At 31.8% G+C, this 23,751-nt stretch overlaps 1 protein-coding gene across 18 annotated transcripts in view; it reads left to right on the top strand.

The window, feature by feature from the left end:
- The window catches only part of Pcdh15 (protocadherin related 15), a 1,622,160-nt gene that overhangs the window by 863,576 nt on the left and 734,833 nt on the right, over window positions 1–23,751 (top strand). For all 18 annotated transcript variants that reach the window (XR_015440346.1, XR_015440347.1, XM_087184836.1 and 15 more), the window contains one exon: window positions 2,752–2,870. Coding sequence is in view for 16 of the 18 variants with exons in the window: in XM_087184836.1 (XP_087040962.1) it covers window positions 2,780–2,870 (91 nt within the window). In the remaining 2 variants the exon portion in view is untranslated. The remainder of the gene's footprint in view (window positions 1–2,751; window positions 2,871–23,751) is intronic.

The following is a 23,751-nucleotide window of genomic DNA, read 5'->3' on the forward strand; positions in this document are numbered from 1 at the left end:
GAGTTATCCTATTCCTCCAGGTGGTGAGCACTATATCTACCATAATAATAATTTACACAAGTTTTTACTGTAATGTTTTCCAAAATATAAATGATCCTGGAATAAAAATGTGCAACATCTCAGATCAATTACTTCAATTTCTGGAGACAAAATACTGGCATTGGCTTTTATAATTTTAAAATGATGACCCATAAGGTTGTTTTCACCTTGAAGGTTTTTGAATGGAACCCATATCTTTTAATTTAGAAATAAAACAAAATAATATCATCCTCGAGAGACCATAATATTTAAAATGAAAGTAAAAGAAAAGTGAAATTGCCAGAGTTAAGACCCACAGGGAACCTGATTCAGTCTTCTCCATTGCTAAGATAAAGAATTTTCTTAAATTTGTAAAAGCAATTTCCATTCAGTGTTTTATCATCTTAAAAATATTTAATTTTTTCTTTAATGTTATGCTTTAAAAAGAAATTCCAACGCCATTATTTTCATAAATCTTTATGGAATTATAATCTTTTGGGAATGGACATCGATAACTCGTGTTTAGAATTTAGAAGAGCAGTAGAGTGGGCTATTCTAGACCTTCATGTCCTTTAAAACCTTCTGGGCCATTTGTTCCCAGGAAATTTTCCCATCCTTTGACAGAATGAACAAAAATTTTAGACTCACAGACTAAAGACTGTTAAGTCACATACCAGTTTGTAACTTAGAGACAGTCACATCCTCTGTGAGCTTGGCATTTCCTCCGCAGGATAGGGATAATTATAATATCTACCTTCATGACTTTTCTAAAGACACAGCCAGAAAATAAATGTTTAAGTGCTTTGAAGAGTTGACAGATATTGAGTCAAAAAGACACTGTGGCATGTTCAGTCCATTTGAAGTGCTGTGGTAAGCATGTGTTTATATTCACTTAATTTTTCAATACTCAAAATAATCTTATGTATAGCTACTGTTTTGAATCCATTTTATTTATAATTAAAGTAAGGTAGGGATGTTATTTAATTCTTTCACAATCACATTAGAACTAAGTTGAAGAACTTGGATTTTTTTTTTTTTTTTTTTTTTTTTTTGGTACGAGGGATCAAACTCAGGACCTTGCGGTTGCAAGTCAGGCAATGGAACCACTGAGATAAATCCCCGGCCCAAACTAGGATTTTTTACAGAAAAAATTGACACTCTACACCCACTAGTATTAATATTCTTTTACTTTTTTTCTAAAGGAAAACATGAGTTGTTGTGGTACAAAATGAGGAACTCTTGTAAAGATGGGGTCTTTGGGCTGCGTGTGTCTAGAAGTTATAAAAGCAAGGTCTGAGCACTTTATAAGTTATAGAAAACAAATGTACAAGGGTCTGATGTATTTGTTAAGAATAGATTCCATATTAAAATATATATGATCTAGTGTGTTGATCTTTGAAATTCAACATATTTACCTCTCCTGTGTAAAAAAAAAAATAAAATTCTAAAATGAATTACATATCAATTTATAAATGTTAATATATAACTAAACATAAAAAGTGTAAATAAATATGGATGGAATAGCATTAAATAAAAACAGGAATAAAATAGTTCTTTTGTTTCCTCTAATGAACTTTATCCACAACTGGTCTAGTGGAAAGAAGAATTCTGGGTCGAAATAGAAACTGGAGGATCTCAGACACCATTATGACCTGCCAAAAGTGGTTATTCTTATTAAGGGGACTGCACAATCATCTAAACACTGGGCAATCCATGAAAATTTGGATGTCTGCCTTCTCCTAGAATATCAGTAGACCTGGCAATCCTGGTTCTATTCCCACATGACAACCATTGACAGAATCTGATCACCAGCTGGTCTTTTTAGACAAATCCTACACACTAAAGTTTATCACAGCCTCCTATTGTCCCTTTAGGCTAATTCATTCTTCTACTTTGTTTGACATCCCCTGTAGTCATTTGAGTTTGGAACCTCTGAATCAGAGAAAGAGTTCAAATCCCTGTTCTGTTGCAATCTATAATTGAGAGTATTTTGTGTAATTCTGTATGAATAATATTCTAAATTTACAAAGAAATTGAGCACATCATTTTTTTAATAGATTTTCTGGTGTGTTAACTGGCTGCTGATTTCTCATTCAATTTTATTTTTTTTATCTTGCAAGTTGCAAAGCAAGACAAAGGAATTTGAATAAAATTCATTTAAATGTTTCTAAAGACAGATGTGGTAAAAATTGATGGCTTTTCCTTACTTTTCTTGGCATACTTAAGTCAATTTTTGATTGCTCTACTACAAAGAAATTAGTATTTTAATGGTGAGTTTTTCTACTTAATTGTGTGAGATAAATTTTCATTGATATTCTCATGTAAGATGCTAGTATCTGGTTTACTATCTTAAATTTTTGAGGCACAACTTTTACTTTATAATTGAATTAGGCTTTAGACAAGTTTAGTAACTTAAACTGATTAACATTTGATTCATCCACAGAGTCAATTTTAATGAAAATGTGCTTCTAATGTTATCAGTATGTTAACTTCTCAAACTACAGGCTTTCAAATTAAATAACAGAAAAGATGTCTTTCCTTAGAGATTATTTGTTTGCAAATTCATGTTGAGAAAGGGTTCCAATACATTAAACAAGTGTGTTACTTTGTTAATGGATAGCGTGGCACAGGTAATTAACTATGAAGTCATTAAGGCTTTTCTGTGCTGTGACAGTTTTATTTACCTATCAGATTAATGAACATGTCAAATGTTTCTTTCTCTTGTTATTTCAGATCAAGCTTGAGTGGAATTTGACAGAAGATGTTTCAACAGTTTTATCTCTGCAAATTTTTAGTTTCATGGATCATCATTGGCTCTCTCTTTGCTGTCTGCTTGGGCCAGTACGATGATGGTAAGAATGTTGTAATCTTCAGAGTTGGCCAGGATTCCTTACATTAAGTTACAAAAAAGAAACATCACACAAATTCATAATATTAATTTGTAGTTTATTTTTAAAGATTATTAGCTCTGTACCATGTTTTACCTTAACTAGAATAAGCTTATAAAAGTGATATCAATTGTTCTTTGTTTCTTAATAAGGATTCCACTATATGGGAAAATCCAAAATAAAAACTGTATATGAATAATTATTTTAACTAAACAGATGTTTAGTTGCAATTAAAATATTAAATTCTATTTAATAATCCTTAAGTATGGTGAAATGTCTCAAATGAAGCTTGCAATACCAAAGATATCCAAATTTTCTGAGACATTTCTAAGGGTCAAAGTAAATGCCATAAATGGTTTCAGTTTTAACACTTTTACTTGGCTTTGCATTATTATATACCCCAAAACTTTACTCAGAAAGAGTGAAAAGATATACTAGAATTTGACTTTGAATTTTTAAACCATTTCCTGATAGTAAATCAGTCACTTTGGAAAGATATATTTGTCTTCAGTCTCTGTAGGGAGATTTAACATATTATGTCTGTAATGACCAAATGTGCCTTTGTCAGATGTTTCAATATTAGAGGAAACTGTCTTTGAATACAGCATGAGAGCTAGGGTGTCTGCATTTGTGTAAAATACTTTTAAATTTAATGGAAGGAAAAATTGTGGAAAAAATTTTTTCCTAAATTTTTGCTATTCAAAAGAACTCATTCTTTTTATCTCTCTTTTGATTGCTTAAACTAAGCATTTGTTCAGCTAGAGAACACAGACAATTAGCTATCTCCTAATTTCGTTGTCCTGTGATCTTGTTGCTTTTAGGTATATGAATTTCTTTTGTACTTTGCTTGGCAAAACTGACTGACTGATGTTAGTTGGCTTAGTATGACTTTACCCAAACTGTGTTCAAGTTAATGCACATTCTTTATCTTCACTAGTTTGACAGGTTGATGTCTTTTGCAATTTACAAAATAATCCATGATACTATTTTAATAAGACCAGTAGATTTATTCCCTGAACATTCCTGCTAATTAGCACAAAGTTTATTCATGTACATCTGAATTTCATGTTCACACCTTTCCCATTTATGGAGGTTGTGAATCTCCTGTCTAAAAGTAAAGCTTAAAAATTATTAATAAATAAATGTATGTGATTTTGAAGCCAAAAGAGAGCATGACTTTATTTTAAACCAAAGCATTTTAATTTTACCTTAGGAGTAGATGAATAATCAGGGTGTTGATATTTCTTGCATTTCATTGGCATTCTATTTTTATTTGTACTCAGTGTTCACACTGAGCAGAGAAGTATTCTTTCTGTTTATTCTCATATTAGAAATTTGTAAACCATATAGTTTTGCCACAATATAATTTACCAGAAGTTATAATTCCTCAGTTAATCTATAGTGCTACAGATTGGTTTTCTGCATGTGCTCATTACACCTCTTGATTTTTTTAAATGCGTATTTGTATAGCGTCTTATATAAGATTATCGGGTAGCTGTTGGTCATCACCTAGTTAACTTCTTGAAGTCTAGTGGAACTTCATACCTGGAAGTGTGTGGTAGGGCTTAGGCTGACCTTTAAAGTAATTCATACCGAGATTATTTCCTTACAACCATTTAGCTGTAGAATCACTCCTCCTAGAGATTATTGACTCAATTCTTATGAAGACTGAAGGTCTGAGAACTGAGGCAGACAAACTAAGCTTTGTATATTATATAGAGAATTCCTAATTGTGTACCCATTTCAGTATTTCTTCCATATATGTACTTTTCCATTGCTATTCCACAACTAATAATGCATTTTATTTCCTTAGCTTTCCCGACCCCTAAGCTTTTTACTATTTTTAAAGCTCCTTTAATTAGAGACACTTAGGGATCAATTTTACCCAAGTACTCTGTTATATGTGATTGAAATGATTTTCATAGTTCTTTTTCTCAAAAAAAAACCTCTATAAAATTATGAGCCTATACTATGCAAGAATGAAATCAGGCAAATCAAGACTAACACAAAATAGCACTAAACTGGAATATGTGATATGAATATATTGAAGCAATACTAAAAGTTTGAATATGCAGGTATGTTAGTAGGTTGAAGAAAGGCATAAACAGAATTGTCATAAGAGAGCTAGAAACGTTCTTTTTTTTGTCTAGAAAAAATCTTCTGGAGTCAGTGTTGAAATTAACAATGCTCTCTGTTGATCATCCCATCATAAATGACGTATCTGTTATATAATCTAGAAACTGTATATGTGTATTTGTGTATGTGTTTCTTATATTAGTGTGTTTACAAAGATTCCAAAAGAAGACAAAATGGGAAGATTTTATATTATCATATAGGGAAAGCAAAAGAGTTACACATAAGCCTTGAATTTCACCTCTTAGAATGAAATTACAATCTGTAAGATGGAATGAGTGAAGAGAAAGACAAGGAAGGATGAATAAGCTATATTTTGATAAATACATTTGCACCACATGTTGTATTCATGGTTTTATTTCTGTCTAAAATATGTGCTATCTATTCATTTGTACACATAATTGTACATAACTAATAATACATGTATGTGTGCTATCTCTATCAATTTTTACATTTGTCTTTCAAAGCATTTAGATTAATTTATTTTAAAATCCATTGTCTTACTTTACAACTTATAAGTTAAATATAAAACTGATTGAGTAATCAGCAGCCATTTGGCATACCAGAAAGTCTATTAGAACAACATGCTCAGTATCTTTGTAAAATGAGAGTATTATTCACATAGAATTGCACAAATTTCCCTAATTATAAATTGCAGCAGAACAAGGATTCCAACTCTGTTTCTCTCATTCAGAAGTTCTTTTAGAAATGTAGGCAAAATTTTCAAGTGAAAATATTATTATACCATTAAAATGGTAATTATAAATATATTTTTCTTAGTACCAATTTGCACATTTGGATAGTACTAGAATATTTCATTTCAGTATAAAATAGTTATTAAATAAACAGTATTCATTTTCCTTCCAATCCCCTTATGCCTAAGAAAGTGCATAAAAAGCAAAAAAAGGCATTCTCAAATCAAAGTCCAGAAGGGTGCTATACTTTAATGTAGGAAGTAAAACCTATACTATTAGTTTTAGGATAGTTTAAGGTCTTTTTCTTTCATTCCCTCCTGAACTTTGTGACAATGTGCATAAATCCACTGTGAACTATCATAATGGGTCAGTTCAGCCAGTGGATTATCTATAGCAAAGGTTTTTGAAATTATGTTTTCTCATATGTTTCTAGCTCTCTTATGACAATTCTGGTTATGGCTTTCTTCAATCTACTAACATACCTGCATACTCAAACTTTTAGTATTGTTTCAATATATTCATGTCACACATTCCAGTTTAGTGCTACTTTGTGTTAGTCTTGATTTGCCTGATTTCATTCCTGCATAGTATGGGCTCATAATTTTATAGAGGTTTTTTTTTTTAAAAAAAGAGAACTATGAAAAGCATTTCAATCACATATAACAGAGCATTTGGGTAAAACTGAGGCCAAAGTGTCTCAAATTAAAGGAGCTTTAAAAATAGTAAAAATAATAATCAAAAAGCTTCAGTTTTAACAGAAAGTTTAAAAGCTTATCACTTTTTTTGTTTGTATTTTCCTGTAATTAGTTTCAAATATGTAGGCAACTTCTCTAAGTTGTACTTGGAGAGAATGCATCAGTAACTTTTGTGTATTTAAGTAAGAGGGTCTCTTAAAGCCCATATGTATATCCTGGAGTGCAAGAGATCTTAAGTGAAAAGAAAATGGACACAGATAAATACAAGACCAATTATTTGTATTTACTGCTGTAAGATAGAATAAGTAGAACTCTTAAAGGCATAGGTGTAAGCAAAGACATTATAAACAAAACCCCAATCACACAGGAAAAATTATGAAAATCAAGAACTTGGATCTCATCTTATTACAAAGCTTTTGCACAGCAAAACAAACCACCAACAGAGTGAAGCATCAACCAAAAGAGTGGGAAAAAATTTTGCCAGCTGTTCCCCTGATATCTAGAATATGTAACTGATAAAAATTAGCCCACTCTCCAAAGACTCAATCCCAAAATGGGAATTTGAAATGAATAGAAACTTCTCAGATGAAGAAGTACAAATGGCAAATAAATATATGAAATAATGTTCAACATCACTGGTCATTCTAGAGATGCAAGTTAAAATAACACTGAGATTCCATCTCACTCCAGAAAGAATGGCTGTTATCAAGAAATCAACCAATAATGAATGCTGGAGGAGCTATGGGGAAAAAGAAACCCTTCTCCACTATTGGTGGGAGTGTAAACTAGCGCAACCATTGTGGAAATAAGTATGGAGTCTCCTCAAAAAACTAAAACTAGAGGTTCCATTTGAACCAGCTATTCCCCTTCTTAGTATCATCCAGAAAGAATTAAAACCATTATACTACAGTGGTATATGCACATATATGTTTATAGCAGCACAATTTGTAAGAGCTAAATATTGGAAACAGCCCAAATCCCTATCAATTGATGGATGGATAAAGAATATGTGGATGTTTATACAATGGAATACCACTCAGCCATAAAGAAGGATAAAGTTGAGATATTTCCAGGTAAATGGATGCACCTTGAGACCATACTCTTAAGTGAAATAAATCAGACACACAGGCGTAAAGGTAGCATTGTTTCTCTGGTATGAGAAACTGAAAGGCTAAATAAGGATCAAAATGTATAATACATATTGGAAATAGGAAAAAAATGTTCAAATGGGAAGGGGAATAAGTGAGAAAGGTGAAAGGAAGCAAGGAAAAAGAAAATATAGAGAATAGAAGGGGAAATAGAAACAAAGTTTTGTAAATAAGGAAGGGAAGAGGGGTAAAGGATATAGGGGATTGGGGAAAAAAGAAGAATCAAGATATGTCATGTAAAGGTACAAATTCCCTACAATGAATATGATTATGTATATCTAAAAAGTACCAATAAAATTATTTGTAAAGAGTCTGTATTGAAAAGATTCTCTCTCTCCCAACACACACACACGCGCGCGCACACACACACACATTATTTGCAAGTTATCTTGCACTAGCAAGGAAATATTTCAGGTTCTCCTTTTGTCCTTTTGAGTCAGGGAAATTGAGTATATGATCTGAATTGAGTATATGATCTGAATCAGCATTCAAACAACGGAATAAAATTAGTAATTACTGACAAGTTGTATGCTGCCCTTTGTGGCTCAAACAAGGTGAACAATTTCAAATCATTGAAAAATTGCACTCTGATCGTCTAAAAAGGCAGAACTCATTTTAAATGCTCTTAAAGAAATTGAAATTGAACAAAAACATAATTATAATTTTGTTTGGCTCAGAATCATCAAGGACTCACAGAGCTCATAATAAAGCAGCTTTTCTTAGTTGGATCTTTCCCTGTTGAATCTCTGTACCTGTTAAAACCACCTCTTCACCAATTCCCTTCAGCTCTGCAATTTGGACTCTCTCACAAGTCTACTGAAACTGTGCTCTCTACAGCTTCCAGTGACTACTTTCTTGGACAAATCCTATCATTTTCTAGCCTTTCTGTAAATGGCATTATTGATCTACCTTTCCTGCAACTTTCTCAACAGAGACATTTCCTGGGTGTCTGTCTATCCCACTTTACTCCATCTTTTGGAGACTATTCTACCTTTTCCTGTTCTGTGGTTTTGGAATTCACTCACTCTTTTAATCCATAAAAAAGCCATATTTTATAATGAAAAAGCTGGATTATTTTCTGGAAATTAAGCATGATACACTCTTTTGTATTTCTTATCTTTTTGAACTTCCTTTTTGTAAATATGCATCCATTTCATATATGATCATATTTTTCTTTATTCCACATTTTTTGACTATCTATAAAACACATAGTTAACACTTGAGTGAATATCAAACTCTGGGGAAATTATTAGGAAGAGAAAAAATAATGCAGTCTCTATATTTCATTACAATTAGAGAGATATTGTGATGAGATCTATATAGTAATAGAATTATATGCAACGTATTTTGGGAGGATACACATAAAAATCTATTGAGAAACTTATAGCAGAGAGAAAATGTTTACAGAAAGAATCTTGAGCTTGCAATTAAGGAATTTAAGAAGTATATAGAAATTTTGGTAAAACTGAGAATACCTAATTGCTATTCTGATTCAAAATATATATAGCTAGCTCTGTGCAAAACTGAAGATTCTATATCCCATCTTATAATTTTGATCAGGTAAGGTTATATATTAAAGTATCCAAAGATCAAAAAATACTTTGAACCAGATGTTTGCAATCACTGTCTACTTTTCTGAAAACATGTCATAGGACAAGCCCATACCTAAATTGTGTAACTGCTAAGTCACTTAATGAAATTTTATCATTAATCTTCAAAATTTCTACTGATGACTTCCAAGCAAAATTAATGTCCATATTCTCCTTTTTACTATAATGTGTCATATAGTTTTTGTTTAAATTATAAAATCTTAAAAAGACCATCTCATTTATTTTTGTTTTCTTAGTACCTGGAAGAATGGCTTGTTTGGTGGTTAATGAAATAAATAAGCATTGAACCAAAAGCACATTGAGAGAGGAAATGTCTCATTATCATTAGAAGGGCAAGTTCGAAGTTTGGGGGATAGTAGCTGTAATTTAAATAGTTCAATAACCTGTTTAGTAAGAGTTTGGTTTGACACTGCTCAACAATGGCATATAGACAAAAAGCTATCATTAAATATGTGTGGTATGGAGGCATTACCTAGAGCACAATTATTACATCCTGTTGGGAAAACAGATTTATTATATGCCATGTGGGTATACATATGCTTACATATACATGTAGGTGTGGAGATATATATATATATTATATATATATTATATATATTATATATATATATATTCAGTTAGAATTATGTCACAATAGTACATTATTTTAAAATTCTTCTAGGAAAGCTCAAACTCAGAATCTCTGCTTTCCTTAGATGTGTTACCCATCTACCTCCAATTATGTGCTTCCGTTCTCAATACTTATTCATAGTGCTGATGGATAGCACTGCAGCAGTTTTCCTAAAATCAGTAACCCAGCCCATGCTACAAGTCTTCCCGACTCTTGTAAGTTCCTGTACTGCCCCTCAGGGCTGCCAATTAGACTGCTCAGTGGAGACTGTTCAGCTAGTTTGAGATTATTAAGTGTCTTTAATGAACAATTGGAATACTGATGAGAGCTCTTAGAGCTGAGACTTAGAAAATGTTTAAAAAGAACATTGCTAACACAGACATCAATATTTTATGTGATTATATCCAGGATTCATTCATATTTGGTTTGCTTGAGACAAGCAATGCAATTCTGATTACATATCCATAGGGAAAAACTACATAATATATTAAAGGAATAATATAATGGATTGTGCATGTTATTTTCATTAATCCATTAAATGACATATAATAAGCATTTCTGTTAAAATATTATAGAGATGTTTGATTTCTAATAATTATAGTAGTTATCATTTGAGTGATTTATATGTGCCAAACACCTTAAAATATTAGATGCTTTACATTATCTATTGACATATAACATATATCATTAACTTTTAGTTACCAAAGCTTAGAAAGTTTTATACAAATATTTTAAAGATACTACCTGGTGCTGAGCTCTATTCTACATGTTCCAGATAAAACAAGCAATAAAACAGATAAAAATCCTTCTCCTTGGGGTGTTTGCTTTGTATTGGAAGGATACATAAAATAATACAAAGCAATATGAGACAACGATGGAGTTTGTTAGTATATGGAAGATATTGTATTAAAAAATAATGTAGGTAAAATTGTAAAGGAGTATGTGTGGGGATAGTATCAAACAAGATGTGATAGAAAAGACTTAATATAAAGGTGCTTTTCTAAGCAAAGGTTGAAAAAGGATGAGGGAGAAAGTGTTGTACATTTCTAGGGACTAATCCTTGAAGACACAGGAATGAGGGTCCTGGAGAAGGGGATATGGCTAGCATGCTTGAAGAACACTGGTGCCAACAAATTATATGGGTGGAGAGTTGAGCTGAGTAAAGGAAAAATGGAATAAGAATAAGAATAAAGGGTCAGGGATTTAGCTCAGTGGTTCCGCCGCCTGCTGCACAAGCGCAAGGACCTGAGTTCAATCTCCGGTACCAAAAAAAAAAAAAAAGGAGGAAGAAGAGGAAGAAGAAGAAGAAGAAGGAGAAGAAGAAAGAAGGAGAAGAAGAAGAAGAAGAAGAAGAGGAGGAGGAGGAGGAGGAGGAGGAGGAGGGGAGGAGGGGAGGGAGGGGAGGGGGAGGGGAGGGGAGGGGGAGGGGGAGGGGAGGGGGAGGGGAGGGGGAGGGGAGGGGGAGGGGGAGGGGAGGGGAGGGGGAGGGGAGGGGGAGGGGAGGGGAGGGGGAGGGGAGGGGAGGGAAGGAGAAGGAGCATCTCAACAGCAAGGTTATACTTGAGAACTAAATATCAACCATTTATGGTCTCATGAAATTTTGGTTATGAAATTTTGGATGGGTTCAAGAGAGAATGGAAAAAAAAAGAAATATAGTTTAAATGTTTGGTACCCGGGTTGGAACTCAGGACCTTGCACTTGAAAGGCAGGTCCAGTGCCACTGAGCTAAAACCCCAGCCCTGGTTTTTGTTGTTTTTATTAAGCAGGATGTCAGTAGTAACAGGAAATTGGGAGCAGGAGGCAAGAACACTTACCCCACCTCAGATCCTAGGGTTTTAGGAATATGCTGAAGCAGCCTCCATCTCCTGAGTGTTACAGGAAAGTAACATCTTCTGAAAAGAGCCAGATTTCTAGAAGAACTAGAGGAAGAAAGGAATGTTCAGTGAAGTATATATATTATCTTATTTAGTCTGTTTAATCTTCACTAAAATCCTATGTGAGAAATCCTATTATTTCTGTTTTTCATGTGAGAAAACAGAAGGTTTAAAGTTTCAAGCTATCTTGCTTAAATTCACACAGCTCCTATATCTAGACACATATGATAAGCTCAGATAGATGGCTCAAGCTGTGACATAACATGACATCTACTTTTTTAAATGATTTTTATGATTTTAACAATACTACATTGTGGCTAAATGTTGTCCATCAGATTTCTAGAACTTGCTCACATCGAGAAATTGAAAATGTGTGCATAGTAACTAGTTTGTCCTCATTCCTCTTCTTCCTAGTCTCTGGAAACCACAATTCTATCCCTCGTTTCTGTGAATTTGACTATTTTGCATACATTATGTAAGATGATGTACATAGTATTTATCCTTGTGTGAATGACTCATTTCACTAAGCATATTGTGTTGCAAGTTCATTCATGTTGTTGAGTATTCATGTGTTCCCACCTATAAATCTGAATAATATTTCATTACATAGATATAGTTTTCTTATCTAATCATCTGCTGGTGGACATTTATATTGTTTGTATATCTTGGCTACTGTGGACACAGCAGCAGTGAATATGACAATCTTAATATTTTCAAGATCTTAATGTTCATTCTTTTGAATAAATATCCAGAACTGAAATATCTTGATTATATGGTAGTTTTAACTTTTAACTTTTTTGAAGAACAGTTTGTGATAGTAGCTATAGCATTTTAGCATTCCTATCAACACCATACAGGTGTTTCAGCTTTTCTACATCATGTTCTGTAATTGTCTTTCTAAATTTGTAAACAAATTACAATAGCCATCTTAGTAGATGAAGGTGTCTCATTGTGGTTTTGATTTGTACTTCCATGATGATGAGTACTCTGAAATCTGCAAACCATTTTTGAAAGAAATGGAAGAAATGGAAATGTATTCCACCTTCATATCCTGGAAGACTTTATATTATTAAGATGTTCATACTATCTGAAGTAGGGTACACATTCTACTCAATCTCTATCATGCTGCCTCATTCCAATCCAGCATTTTTACAACCCTAGTGTTATTTTCTTTCTCTGCCCCATTCCTAATGTAAAGTTCTATAGGATTCTTGAAAGTATTATAATATTGGTTCTGCTCTTTGGAAACTTGTGATCAACTCTTGTAATATGTCCTTTTCCCCAACATATATGTGTTAATATCTACTATTAGCCAGTTTAATGTTAAGTTCTAAGGATGCAAATATGAGAACACATGTCCATATCTATATATAGTTATTCTAAATAAATTGCATGAACATTACTGCCTATCTCATATGAAATAAAATTAAGAAATAGACATTATAAGTATAAATCAATTTGGTTACCCCTTGGTAATTGACAGGGAGTTATTTCAGGACTCCCTGCAAATACCAAGATAACACTGATGCTCCAGTTTCTTATATAAAAAGACACGGTATTTGGATATAACCTATGCACATCCTCCTTTATACTTTAAATAATCTCTACTTATAATAAATAAGATGAGAGAAGTGATCTCCAAAAATAACACTTCTCTGCGAAGGCTATTACATGATATTGCAAAAAGCAGACAATTGCAATGGGAAAATGCATGCCATAGAAACTATAAGCATATTCAGAGAGGTCAAGGCAAGGTTATCTTTATTTTAAAATGTGAATGATTACATAAAATTCTTTGAAATAATAATCCTGGCCACAGTGATTAATAAAAAATAAGAATGGTATCAGTCTGAGGTGGAACAAGTAGCTGCTGGACAGATGTCCTTGTAGAAGCACTTTTGTATAAGGTTGCAGTGGCCTCTGCAAAAGCATGCAATTCTGGCAATCTTTTATACTAGTTACCATCAGGAAATCATGCAAAAGGACCTTTCCCTCTTTCTTTGTGAACTTTTGGTTTACTTATGTATTTATCATAATAGATGATGGAATATTTCTAATTCTTATTCTCACAACTTTCATATTTTTTTCACAATGTGGAGGGCTAACTATTGTATGTTTTGAAAGGTTAGAGTTTAAGAGATGCTATTTACACCGCCTGCCTGGAGGTGTGTTAATAGTCTGTGGCACCTGTGGGTCAACACAAAAATTTTTTCATGAGATGGTTTTGAGTTACTACAAAAATAAAGAGCCATGATTTATGCTTTATGCATTATAAGCACACATGTATGACTGTAAAAAGAAACTTGAGAGGATAAATGTATAATAAAATATTGGAGGTGTGCAGATATGGAATATTAGTAATGTCACAATAATTAGGAAGATGGACATTAGAATAAAATAGACCTTTTCCAAATCCCAGAAAAATTAATATAATTTCTGATAACGTCTAATCTCCCTAAGAATCTGATCAAGAAGGCTAGTTGAAATTTTTATTCTTAGAATTAGATAACAATACAAAAAATTCTTAACATGTATTTTAGTATTTTAGCACATAGGATATTATTAATATATACTATTTTATGTTGTAATAAACATTTTCAAATTACAGTCAAGCATATTTAATTTTGACTCAGCAAGAATCAGTAAGTGTTTAGGTTTGCTTTGTGCAAAACATTTACATGTACACACATACACAGTCTTATATGCTACACATTAAATTGATTTTGGAAAAGTCACTGTTCTCTGTCCATATCTCCACTTGTATGCTGTAATTATTTGTATAAAATTCTACCCATTCATCTGCTAATTTTTAGTCTGTTTTATTGAGGCATCTGTCAAACACTAATAGCTCTAATAATTTGATATTTGGTGTTGGGGATGTAGTTCAGTGGCGCCATTACCGCCTGGCAAATGCAAGGCCCTGAGTTCGATCCCCAGTACCCCCAAAATAAAATAATAATAATAATAATAATAATAATTTGGTATCTTCAGTTTTTTCTATTTCTCATTAGTCCATCTTCAAATTTTTGTATATTTTATTTAGTTGTTTTTTATAAAAGCTATCCTTCCTTTTTTGCATTCATATATGAATGTGTGCACTATCCCCTTGTTCCTCATGTTCTTATTTTTCTCATAAATCTTTCTTCCACCTTATTTTTTTGTTTTCCTTCTCCCTCTCCTTTCATTCTACTTGCTCAACTCTTGTTATCTTTATGCTTCCCTGTAGCTAATTCAAAATCCAACATCCAATCACTTCATATTTCTAATTCTCAACTGTATTTTTATAAATTACTGTACTTTTTATAAAGGGTAATTTTCTCTAGACTTTTCACCTCCTTTATTATAGAATGGATGTAAGATACCATGTTAGAAGAAAAACTTCCAGAGCATATTCTGATAATATAAATGAGGATGCGGGGCACTTTGAATGAGATGCTATCCAATTTATTTCAGAATGTTAGTAAATTTTGAAAAGATTTTCAATTCTGCCTCTAAATTTTATAAGATTTAAATTTAAACTAGTGTTTTTACCAAACTACATTTATCAAATATCAAGTACATCGTAGTTTGCTTGGAAATTTAAATGAAATATTTCTTTAAAAAAATTTAGGATGAATATTGCCCAGTGAAAAAGTGACATTGGAAATGAGCCAGAACCTGCAGTGAACAGTCATTGCTGTGAGTTTACTAGATCCATAAGACTCCTGGATAGCAGTACCTCTCTCTGGCCAGTTCAAACATGACTATTGAGAGCAGAACACCAAGAAAGTGAAATTTGAAAATAATCATGATGTGCTGTGTGTTGCTTAATGTTAATTTCTTCAATTTCTAGTATAAACACAAAAACATAGATATGCGTACTTGTATAGTAAAGGTAGTAGGAAAAGCAATCTCTAATGAAAATTCTTTAGGAGTTTTCCTCTAATGTTAATAGATACATTATGGAAATATATAGAAATAGTAATTCTGAATCTTCTGCTAGTCATGTCCCATCCCTAGAGAAGATTAATGGAAGTATCAACTGGAGAATGGATGAGTTGCCAGTAGAGCAAGAATAAACTAAAGAGAAAGTACTTTGAAAATAGAAGACACCCTTTAGACAGGGAAATATCAATTTACTGTACCCCTTGTTGGCCTCAGACAGATGGATATGGAAGGCTCCAATTTAAAGACTGCTGACCTCCGTTACTAAAGTAAACACATTATAAAAGGATTTTAAAATATTAATGACTGAGAAAATGAAGAAAATATTAGATAAGTTTTAAAATAATTGACTGTCCTTCAGGATTTCAGAAATACATGCCAACAATATAAAGAAAGGGAAATAAAAAGAAAACTCACATTTAAATTTGAGTATAGGAAATATAAGTATGGGAATTTTTCATATTTCAAATGTGAGTTTTCTTTTATTTTCCTTTCTTTATCTTTTTGGCACCTCTATTAAATACTAACAACAGGGAGTAAAAATATATATTATGTAAAAATATATATTAACAGAGTAAAAATATATATTATGAAAAATAAATACAATATACTTTAATTGAAGATGTGTAAGAGCAGGTGAATTTCTTTTTTCTAAATTATTGAGTTTATTGGTACATTTTAGGTACACAACATGATGACATTCATCATTAGGAATTTGTACCTTTACATGATATAACTTGGTTCTTATTTTGTTCCCATTCCCCTGCCCTCCCTTCAACCCCTCCACCCCTCTCCATTTAAAAAGACTTTGTTTCAGTTTTTTTTCTCATATTTATTCTTTCATTTCCACTATTGCTCCCACTTTCACTTGTCCTTTGGGCCTTAACTTCCTATTTCATTTTATCTATTATATATTTTGATTCTTTTTCACTTAAGAGATACTCTTAAGTGAAGTAAATAGGACACACATGTGTAAATACCAAATAGTTTCTCTAGTGTGAGAAACTGAAAGTGTAATAAGGACTAAAAGTTATAATACATAATGTGAAATAGGAAGAAAAGGGGCAAAGGGGAAGGGGAAGTGGGGGGGGAAAGGAAAGAAGGGAATGGAATTAATATGAGAAAATGAAAAAAAGGAAACAATGTCTTTGTAAATAGGGAGGGATGGAGGGGTTGAAGGGAGGGCAGGGGAAGAGGGAAAAAATAAGACCCAAGAGAGTATGTAAAGGTGCATATTTCCAATGATGAATGTCTTTGTATTGTATACCTAAAATGTACCAATGAAAGGATATACAAAAAAAAAAAAAAAGAGTATGGCCTCAATGTGCCATATAGGTATAAATGTCTTTCATTTCTCATTCTTTATGGCTGAGTAGTACTCCATTTTATATTTTAAAAACCCCACATATTCTTTATCCAGTCACCAGTTGATGGGCAATTGCGCTGTTTCCAAGTTTTAACTATTGCAAGCTGTGCCGCTAAAAACATGGGCGCATGTATATCACTGTGGTGTGATTCTTTTAATTCTTTTGGGAAGATACCCAGCAGGGAAATAGCTGGGTCAAATGGGACCTCTAATCCTAGTTTTTGGAGGTAGCTGTATACTAATCTCCACAGCGGTTGCACCAGTCTATACTCCCACCTACAGTAGAGAGGGGTTTCTTTTGCCCCCACAGCCCAGCCAGCATTTGCTATTGGTTGATTTTTTGATAGCAGCCATTCTTTCTGGAGTGAAGTGGAATCTCAGCATTGGTTTCATCTGCATCTCTCAAAGGACCAGTGATGTTGACCATGTTTCATATGTTTATTTTCTGTTTCTACTTCTTTGTCTGAGAAATGTCTATTCATTTCAGATGCATATTTTTGGACTGGGTCTTTAAATTTAGGGTGTCTGATTTTTTAAAGTTCTTTATGTATTATAGATAGTCGGCTTTTGTCTGAGGAACAGCTGGTAAAAACTTTTTCCCACATCCTTCACTCTGTTGGTGGTTTATCTTGCCACACAGAAACTTTTTAATAAGAAGAGATCCTCTTGTTCATAATTTGTGCTAGATCACATGTGACTGTGGTTTTGTTCAAGAAATCTTTTCCTATGACATGTCTTCAATAGTTCTACCTAACCTCTGTTTCAACCAGTTTAGTATTTCTGTTTTAATATTTAGATCTTTGATCCATTTAGATTTTAGTTTAGTGCATGGTGAGAGCTATAGGTCTAGTTTTAATCCTTCGCAGGTTAAAACCCAATTTTTGCAGCACCATTTATTAAAGAGGAGGAAGTGAATTTCAAAAGGAAAAATGATATTCTAGTTGCTCTATTTATTTATTTATTTATTTATTTTGGTATCAGGAATCAAACTTGGGACCCTGTGCTTGAGAGGCAGGCAGCGGAACCACTGAGCTAAATCCTTGCCCCAAAAAATGACATTCTAAAGCCAAAAAATATCAAAAATAGATTCTAATTCAAAAATGTATAAGTACCACCATATATGTTAAATGTATTAGCAAACTATCCTCATAAATTGGATTCTATTGTTGAATTTTTATATAAGTAGAAAAAGGAAAACACTCATGATAACATTTCTGAAGTGTATTAAATACTTTTCAAATGTCCTTTCAAATTTGAGGTTTAGAAATCATTTTAAACAGGTTTAATATAAAAAGTTACTTGGAAAGATGCTTCTAAAGTAATGAAAGAATGTATATCACAATAAGTTTATCAAACTTTATCACCAATCTTTCTCTTTCTTCACACTGGAAGTTTGCAGCACATGTTTACAAGAAATAAACAGGCCAAAGTCACTTTAGTAAAGGCTGGCATTTTCATATAAAATATATTTTATACATTCATTTTCCAAACATGAAATGTTGGCTCTTTATTTTCAATTGAATTTGCTTAAGACCCTAAATATGTTATAAAAAGCAATAAACTATATGGCCACTTCTAAACTGATACAATAACCGCAGTGTGGAATATGTCATGATCATAATTTTCTTGGACAGACAACTAGACTTTTTCTATAAATCATTCCACCTACATTTATGTATCATTCTTCTAAAATTCATTCCATCTTTATTAATGTATATGTAATGTATATAGTCAGGTAGACTAATTGCATGTTGTCATTATTCATTTATTTAATTATTTAATGTCTCAACACACTTTCATAGGGTCCTTTCTATATAGGAGATACTATGAAAGGTGTTATGACAAGGAGTCTATTCTACATAGAGTCAATAATTTGTAACTCTCTATGAACATAAGTCATCATAGCATAGTCAGAAGTCTTAGTACATTTGGATTATATAACAAAATACCAAGCTACGTGACTTATTTCTCATGGTTGTGAAGGCTTGAAAGTCCAACATTAAGGCACTGGCCGATTCATGTTTTGGTGAGGAAGTACTTCTTGGTGGATTGGTGGTCATTTTTTATCTGTAATCTCATGTGGTTAAGGCATTTCTCTGGAATCACTTACGTATGGACATTAATCTCACTCATCAGGATTATGCCCTCTTGACCTAATCAATTCCCCAAATGATCACACTGTGAGTTGGAAACAGATTCACAATAAGGATGAAAAATGACTCATTCATCATATGGATCTGAATACTAGAGATTCTTATCTATGATCTCTGGGAGTAAGTGGGATTTTGCTCAAGATAATTCTATCTTTAATGTATTGAATATTTAAATATTTCCAAAACAAATTTTAGCATTCCAATTGAAAAAATATGATAAATTGAGTAGGTGATATGTTAATTAGTTTGAATGAATCTTCTGTACATAGATCAAAATTGTTATTTTTAATCTGACTTGTTTTATTGTAAGAAAAAATATGTTTGTCACACTATAACTATATATACTATATATATCTATATAATAACTATTTATATTGTGATAACTTATCATGATATGCTTGAGATAAAAGCAAAATAAATAACTATACATTATTTTTTTCTCATTTTGGGAAGTTGTTCTAGGTTTTATATTACAATTAGCTAATCAGAAAAAGAGTTGTTTTTACCCTAAAATTTACTAAGTTTCCTCTGTTAAACAATGATAGTTTCAAGTGACTTTGTACTGGGATGAGTGTAAATTTACATTAACCTACAGTATTATGTATTATTGGGGTGTATTTTCATATATATATATTTAAAATGATACAAAATATGATATTAAACTCTCCCAGAATACCCCTGCAAATTGATTTATCTCTGGCTTCCTGTTTCATGAAACTTCATAAACTAGGAATGTCTGATATTTATCTATGACTTTATAATGTCATTAATATCTGATATTTAGTTCAATTGTGAAAGAACTTAAGTCAAATCACAGAGAAATAAAGCATAGTCAAACAAGACAGAATTATTTTCTGCCAAAAAATATAAATGTCTCAGGCTTTTGATATTGTGTGAAAAAGGAACTTAAACTGTTTTGAGAAATATATTTTAATCTTTAACTTTCTGATAAAATTAGATGGTAAGAATCTCGGCCCAAAGTATATATATTCTGCCTTCTATCTTCAGATATCTTGTTTGTGTGCATCTATATAAATCATATTTTAAACTACAGAGGATGAAAATAATTTTATATGAAAATATCAAACACAGTTATTAATTTTGTGAGTGTATAAGTAGTACACGTCTGAGTGTTTAGGTCCTTCCTGAGGGGTATAGGAGACATTCTAGATACTAAACAATGAAGTGGGATTCCTGGAGGATGTTATATCCTACAAACTTTAAACTAGAATTTTGAAATAATAGTATTAATTAATATAAATCTGTCTGTTATTTATTAGTCATGTCCTTCTTCTCTTAGTTTATTCATTAGATCGCAATAAAATCAAAATATAAAGGCAAAAGTTGTAGTCTCTTGGCTCAGCCAAGTGTCATAATTGTATGTTTAAAAAATAAAGTCATAAAAGCCAAAACAAGAGACTTTTTTATGAGAGACCCTGTGTCATCTGAGTTCAAGTGGAGCTTTCATATTGTGCAAGTTGCAAAACATGTCTTTGAGTAGAGGAATGAAAAAAATCTTTCTAATTCCATGAGGCAAAAGAGGCAATTACTGCCTCTATATAGAACAGATTTTCATGTGTAAGATGAAGATCTATAAGATTACTTTAGGTTAACCTAAAGTAATTATTTAAGAAAATCTTTTTATACTAAACTAAATGAACCTGGGTTATGTATGCATTAAATGTTTTCATCTACTCCAGATAGTCAAGAATTTACCTGAAGCTGTCCAGGGGGCTGAATAATACCAGCTAATTCAGTGTGTCCTGAAACTTGATTGTCTCATTATGTATTAAGATATACACCAGATAATTTTTCATGCCTCTTAATTATAAAAACAATATCTTCCAAAATATGTCTATGTTGTAATTTCCAAAACTTATGAATATGTAACATTACATGGCAAGAGCGTATTAAGATCAAACATAGAATGCTGTTAGCCAATCAGCACACATTAAAATATTTTTTTCTGAAATATCCAGAAGAATGCAAATTAATCACTAGAGACCCTAAAATTTAAAAGTAAATCATATGAATTCAAAGTCAGTGGAAAATATAACAGTGGAAGAAGTGAGAGTGCTGTGATGTTTGTAGGATCCAAATGGCTGCGAATAGTTTTGGGGATGAACAATAGGACTATGAACCAAGGAAAGTGGGGTACCTCAAGAAGTTATGAAATGAAGAAAAAATAGATTCTCTCTTAAAGTTAAAGAAAATGATACAACTCTGTCAATACTTTAAATTTAGGTCAATGAGATTTCTATCTTACCAAATTTTAAGACAAATTTTTTATTCTATTAATCATGTAGTCTGTATTGATTTTCACAGCAGTGCTAGAAAACTAACACAACCCTTAAATATTTTACAATAGATTTAGGAATGAAGACAAGAAAAATTGTACCTGTCAAAGTGGCTTTCTTAGTGTACTATGCAAGCTTTAATAGGTAACTAAATCATTTTCAAGTTACCCCCATTGAATTTGTTTTTGTAAGAATGATTGTAAATTGTGTCTTAAAATAGGGCAGTCAGAAACAGATATGGTGATAGAGGGTACAACCAGTTAGCTCAAGCAAAGAAAATGCCATATGGAATTTTTAAAAACTTTGAAAGACTTTTATATACTTGAAATTATCACAGTTTATTAGAGTTCTCAGTCTTCAAATTAAACATGTCTCAGTATACTCATGGTTTGCCTTTGACATCATTATAGATGATGCATCCAAAACTTTCTTCCTGTTTCCTAGGATTTGAAAACAATAATACTATATCTTGTCAAAACTTTAGTTTTCTGACTTACGTGGTATAAAAATATAAAGGCAATAACTATTACATTTTATAAACTTGAAACTATTCCTCTCTTCCTACCACATCAGCCATTAGTTCTAGAAAATTCATGGTTGCGACTTGATATACTTACTGTCTTATATTGGTGCTACTTCTCCCATATTTCTATGTCATATATTTCAGAGATTTATGTATTAAAATCTTAAAGCCCACTGCATTCTTACTACATGTGGGTTCTAGAACGGATTTATATAGAGTAGCTTCTATTTGTTCACGTGACTTGTGCTATTTATAAATTTCACATCAGAGTAAATATGGTAAATCAGTATGTGACTCATAGTTTCTGAATTAATAACTATGTAACAATTAACTTCACATCTTCTCAAACTCCAGATTTCTTGTTTCAATAACTTTAATAACTCTCTTATAATGTTGCTTTGGAGGGGGAAGTTTTGGTCCTTTAATGAGGTATTTTTTTCCTTCTCCTTCTAAGCATATGACAGGATATATTTGTAGAGATTTTGTTTGATTTTGTTTTAAGCAATACACAGCTATTATATTTATAATTAAATATGAATTTAAGAATTCATCACTGAATTAAGACTCATTGTTTGATTCACAATATTTCTGTGCCTTAGACCTGCTGAATTTGCTTTTTACAAGAATAATTGTTTCCATTTGCTTTTTTGATCAAGTATGATAGCAAAATCACTTGGACATGAACAATGAAACAAATGCATAATTTTCTGCATTAAAGTTTATTATTTAATTCTTACCACAGCATATCCTTCTTTATCTAAGTAATAAAACTTTTATTAAATAAAATAAAATAATGTGGATTACCCAAAAAGTCAATATGTTATATCTGAGGAAAAATTAATAGTAATTATATTATTATGAATTTTATCATTTTTATAAATCAAAGCTCTGATAGAATACCAGAAGTAATGTTTGGTTAAAAAATTTAGAACATTCTCAAGTATGTGGGGAGGGGTGTTTGTATGTGTGTATGTCATGGATTATATACATATCAAAATGATAAATTAAGAGCCATTAATACAAATTCTTTCACTATATTTGCCCTAGAGTTACGTCATAATACTGGAGTTCTTAAAGCAAACCTCAGCTAAATAAGAATATTATTACATGCATTTGTTCAATATGTGTTTTCACTGTGGCTTTTTCTTGATTACAAGTCAAGAAAGCAAGTGTCAGGATGATTTATTTATTTGGAATAGGAGATCTTTTTAATACATCTCAAAAACAAGTAAAACTATACACTATATTGTTTATATATATACTTATGTGTATGATTTTTTTAAAACAAGGAAAGATAATCATAAAAGTCATGAGTACACTAAAAGCTTGTCATAAGGGTTCAGTGAGGAGGCTGGAAAACTCTGGTCTAAAATTAGATATCTAGTTACCTCTTTGTCAAAAATAAGTTATTTATTCTCTGTTTTCTAAATTAAAATGTACATTTCTGTTAAAGTGCAGTAAGTCCATCAACTGATATGACCCTCAAGAATTAGAATACATGGAACATTATTCATTTTCCATAGATATAAAAGATAATTATAAAAACAGTTCATATAAATGCAGAATATTGGAGACTTTAGTAATTTCCTAAAAATTTTATTTGCTATTTTGACTGATCAAAACATAATATTCTTTATAAGGAACATAGAGTCAATACTTCATAATTTATATTATGATATTCAATTTTCTTGAATTTTAATATTGTTTTCATTCTTGATAAAAAATTATGTTGTTCCTGATGAAACTTAGTCCTTTGGTTGTAGAAAAAGACACCTGTAAATGGGAAAGGATGTGTGAAGTTGAGAAATGACTCCAGG

This window comes from Heterocephalus glaber, unplaced genomic scaffold, assembly GCF_053883595.1.
Source record: "Heterocephalus glaber isolate CG9 unplaced genomic scaffold, H.glaber_assembly_v1.0 deba00001497, whole genome shotgun sequence".
NCBI lineage: Eukaryota > Metazoa > Chordata > Mammalia > Rodentia > Bathyergidae > Heterocephalus > Heterocephalus glaber.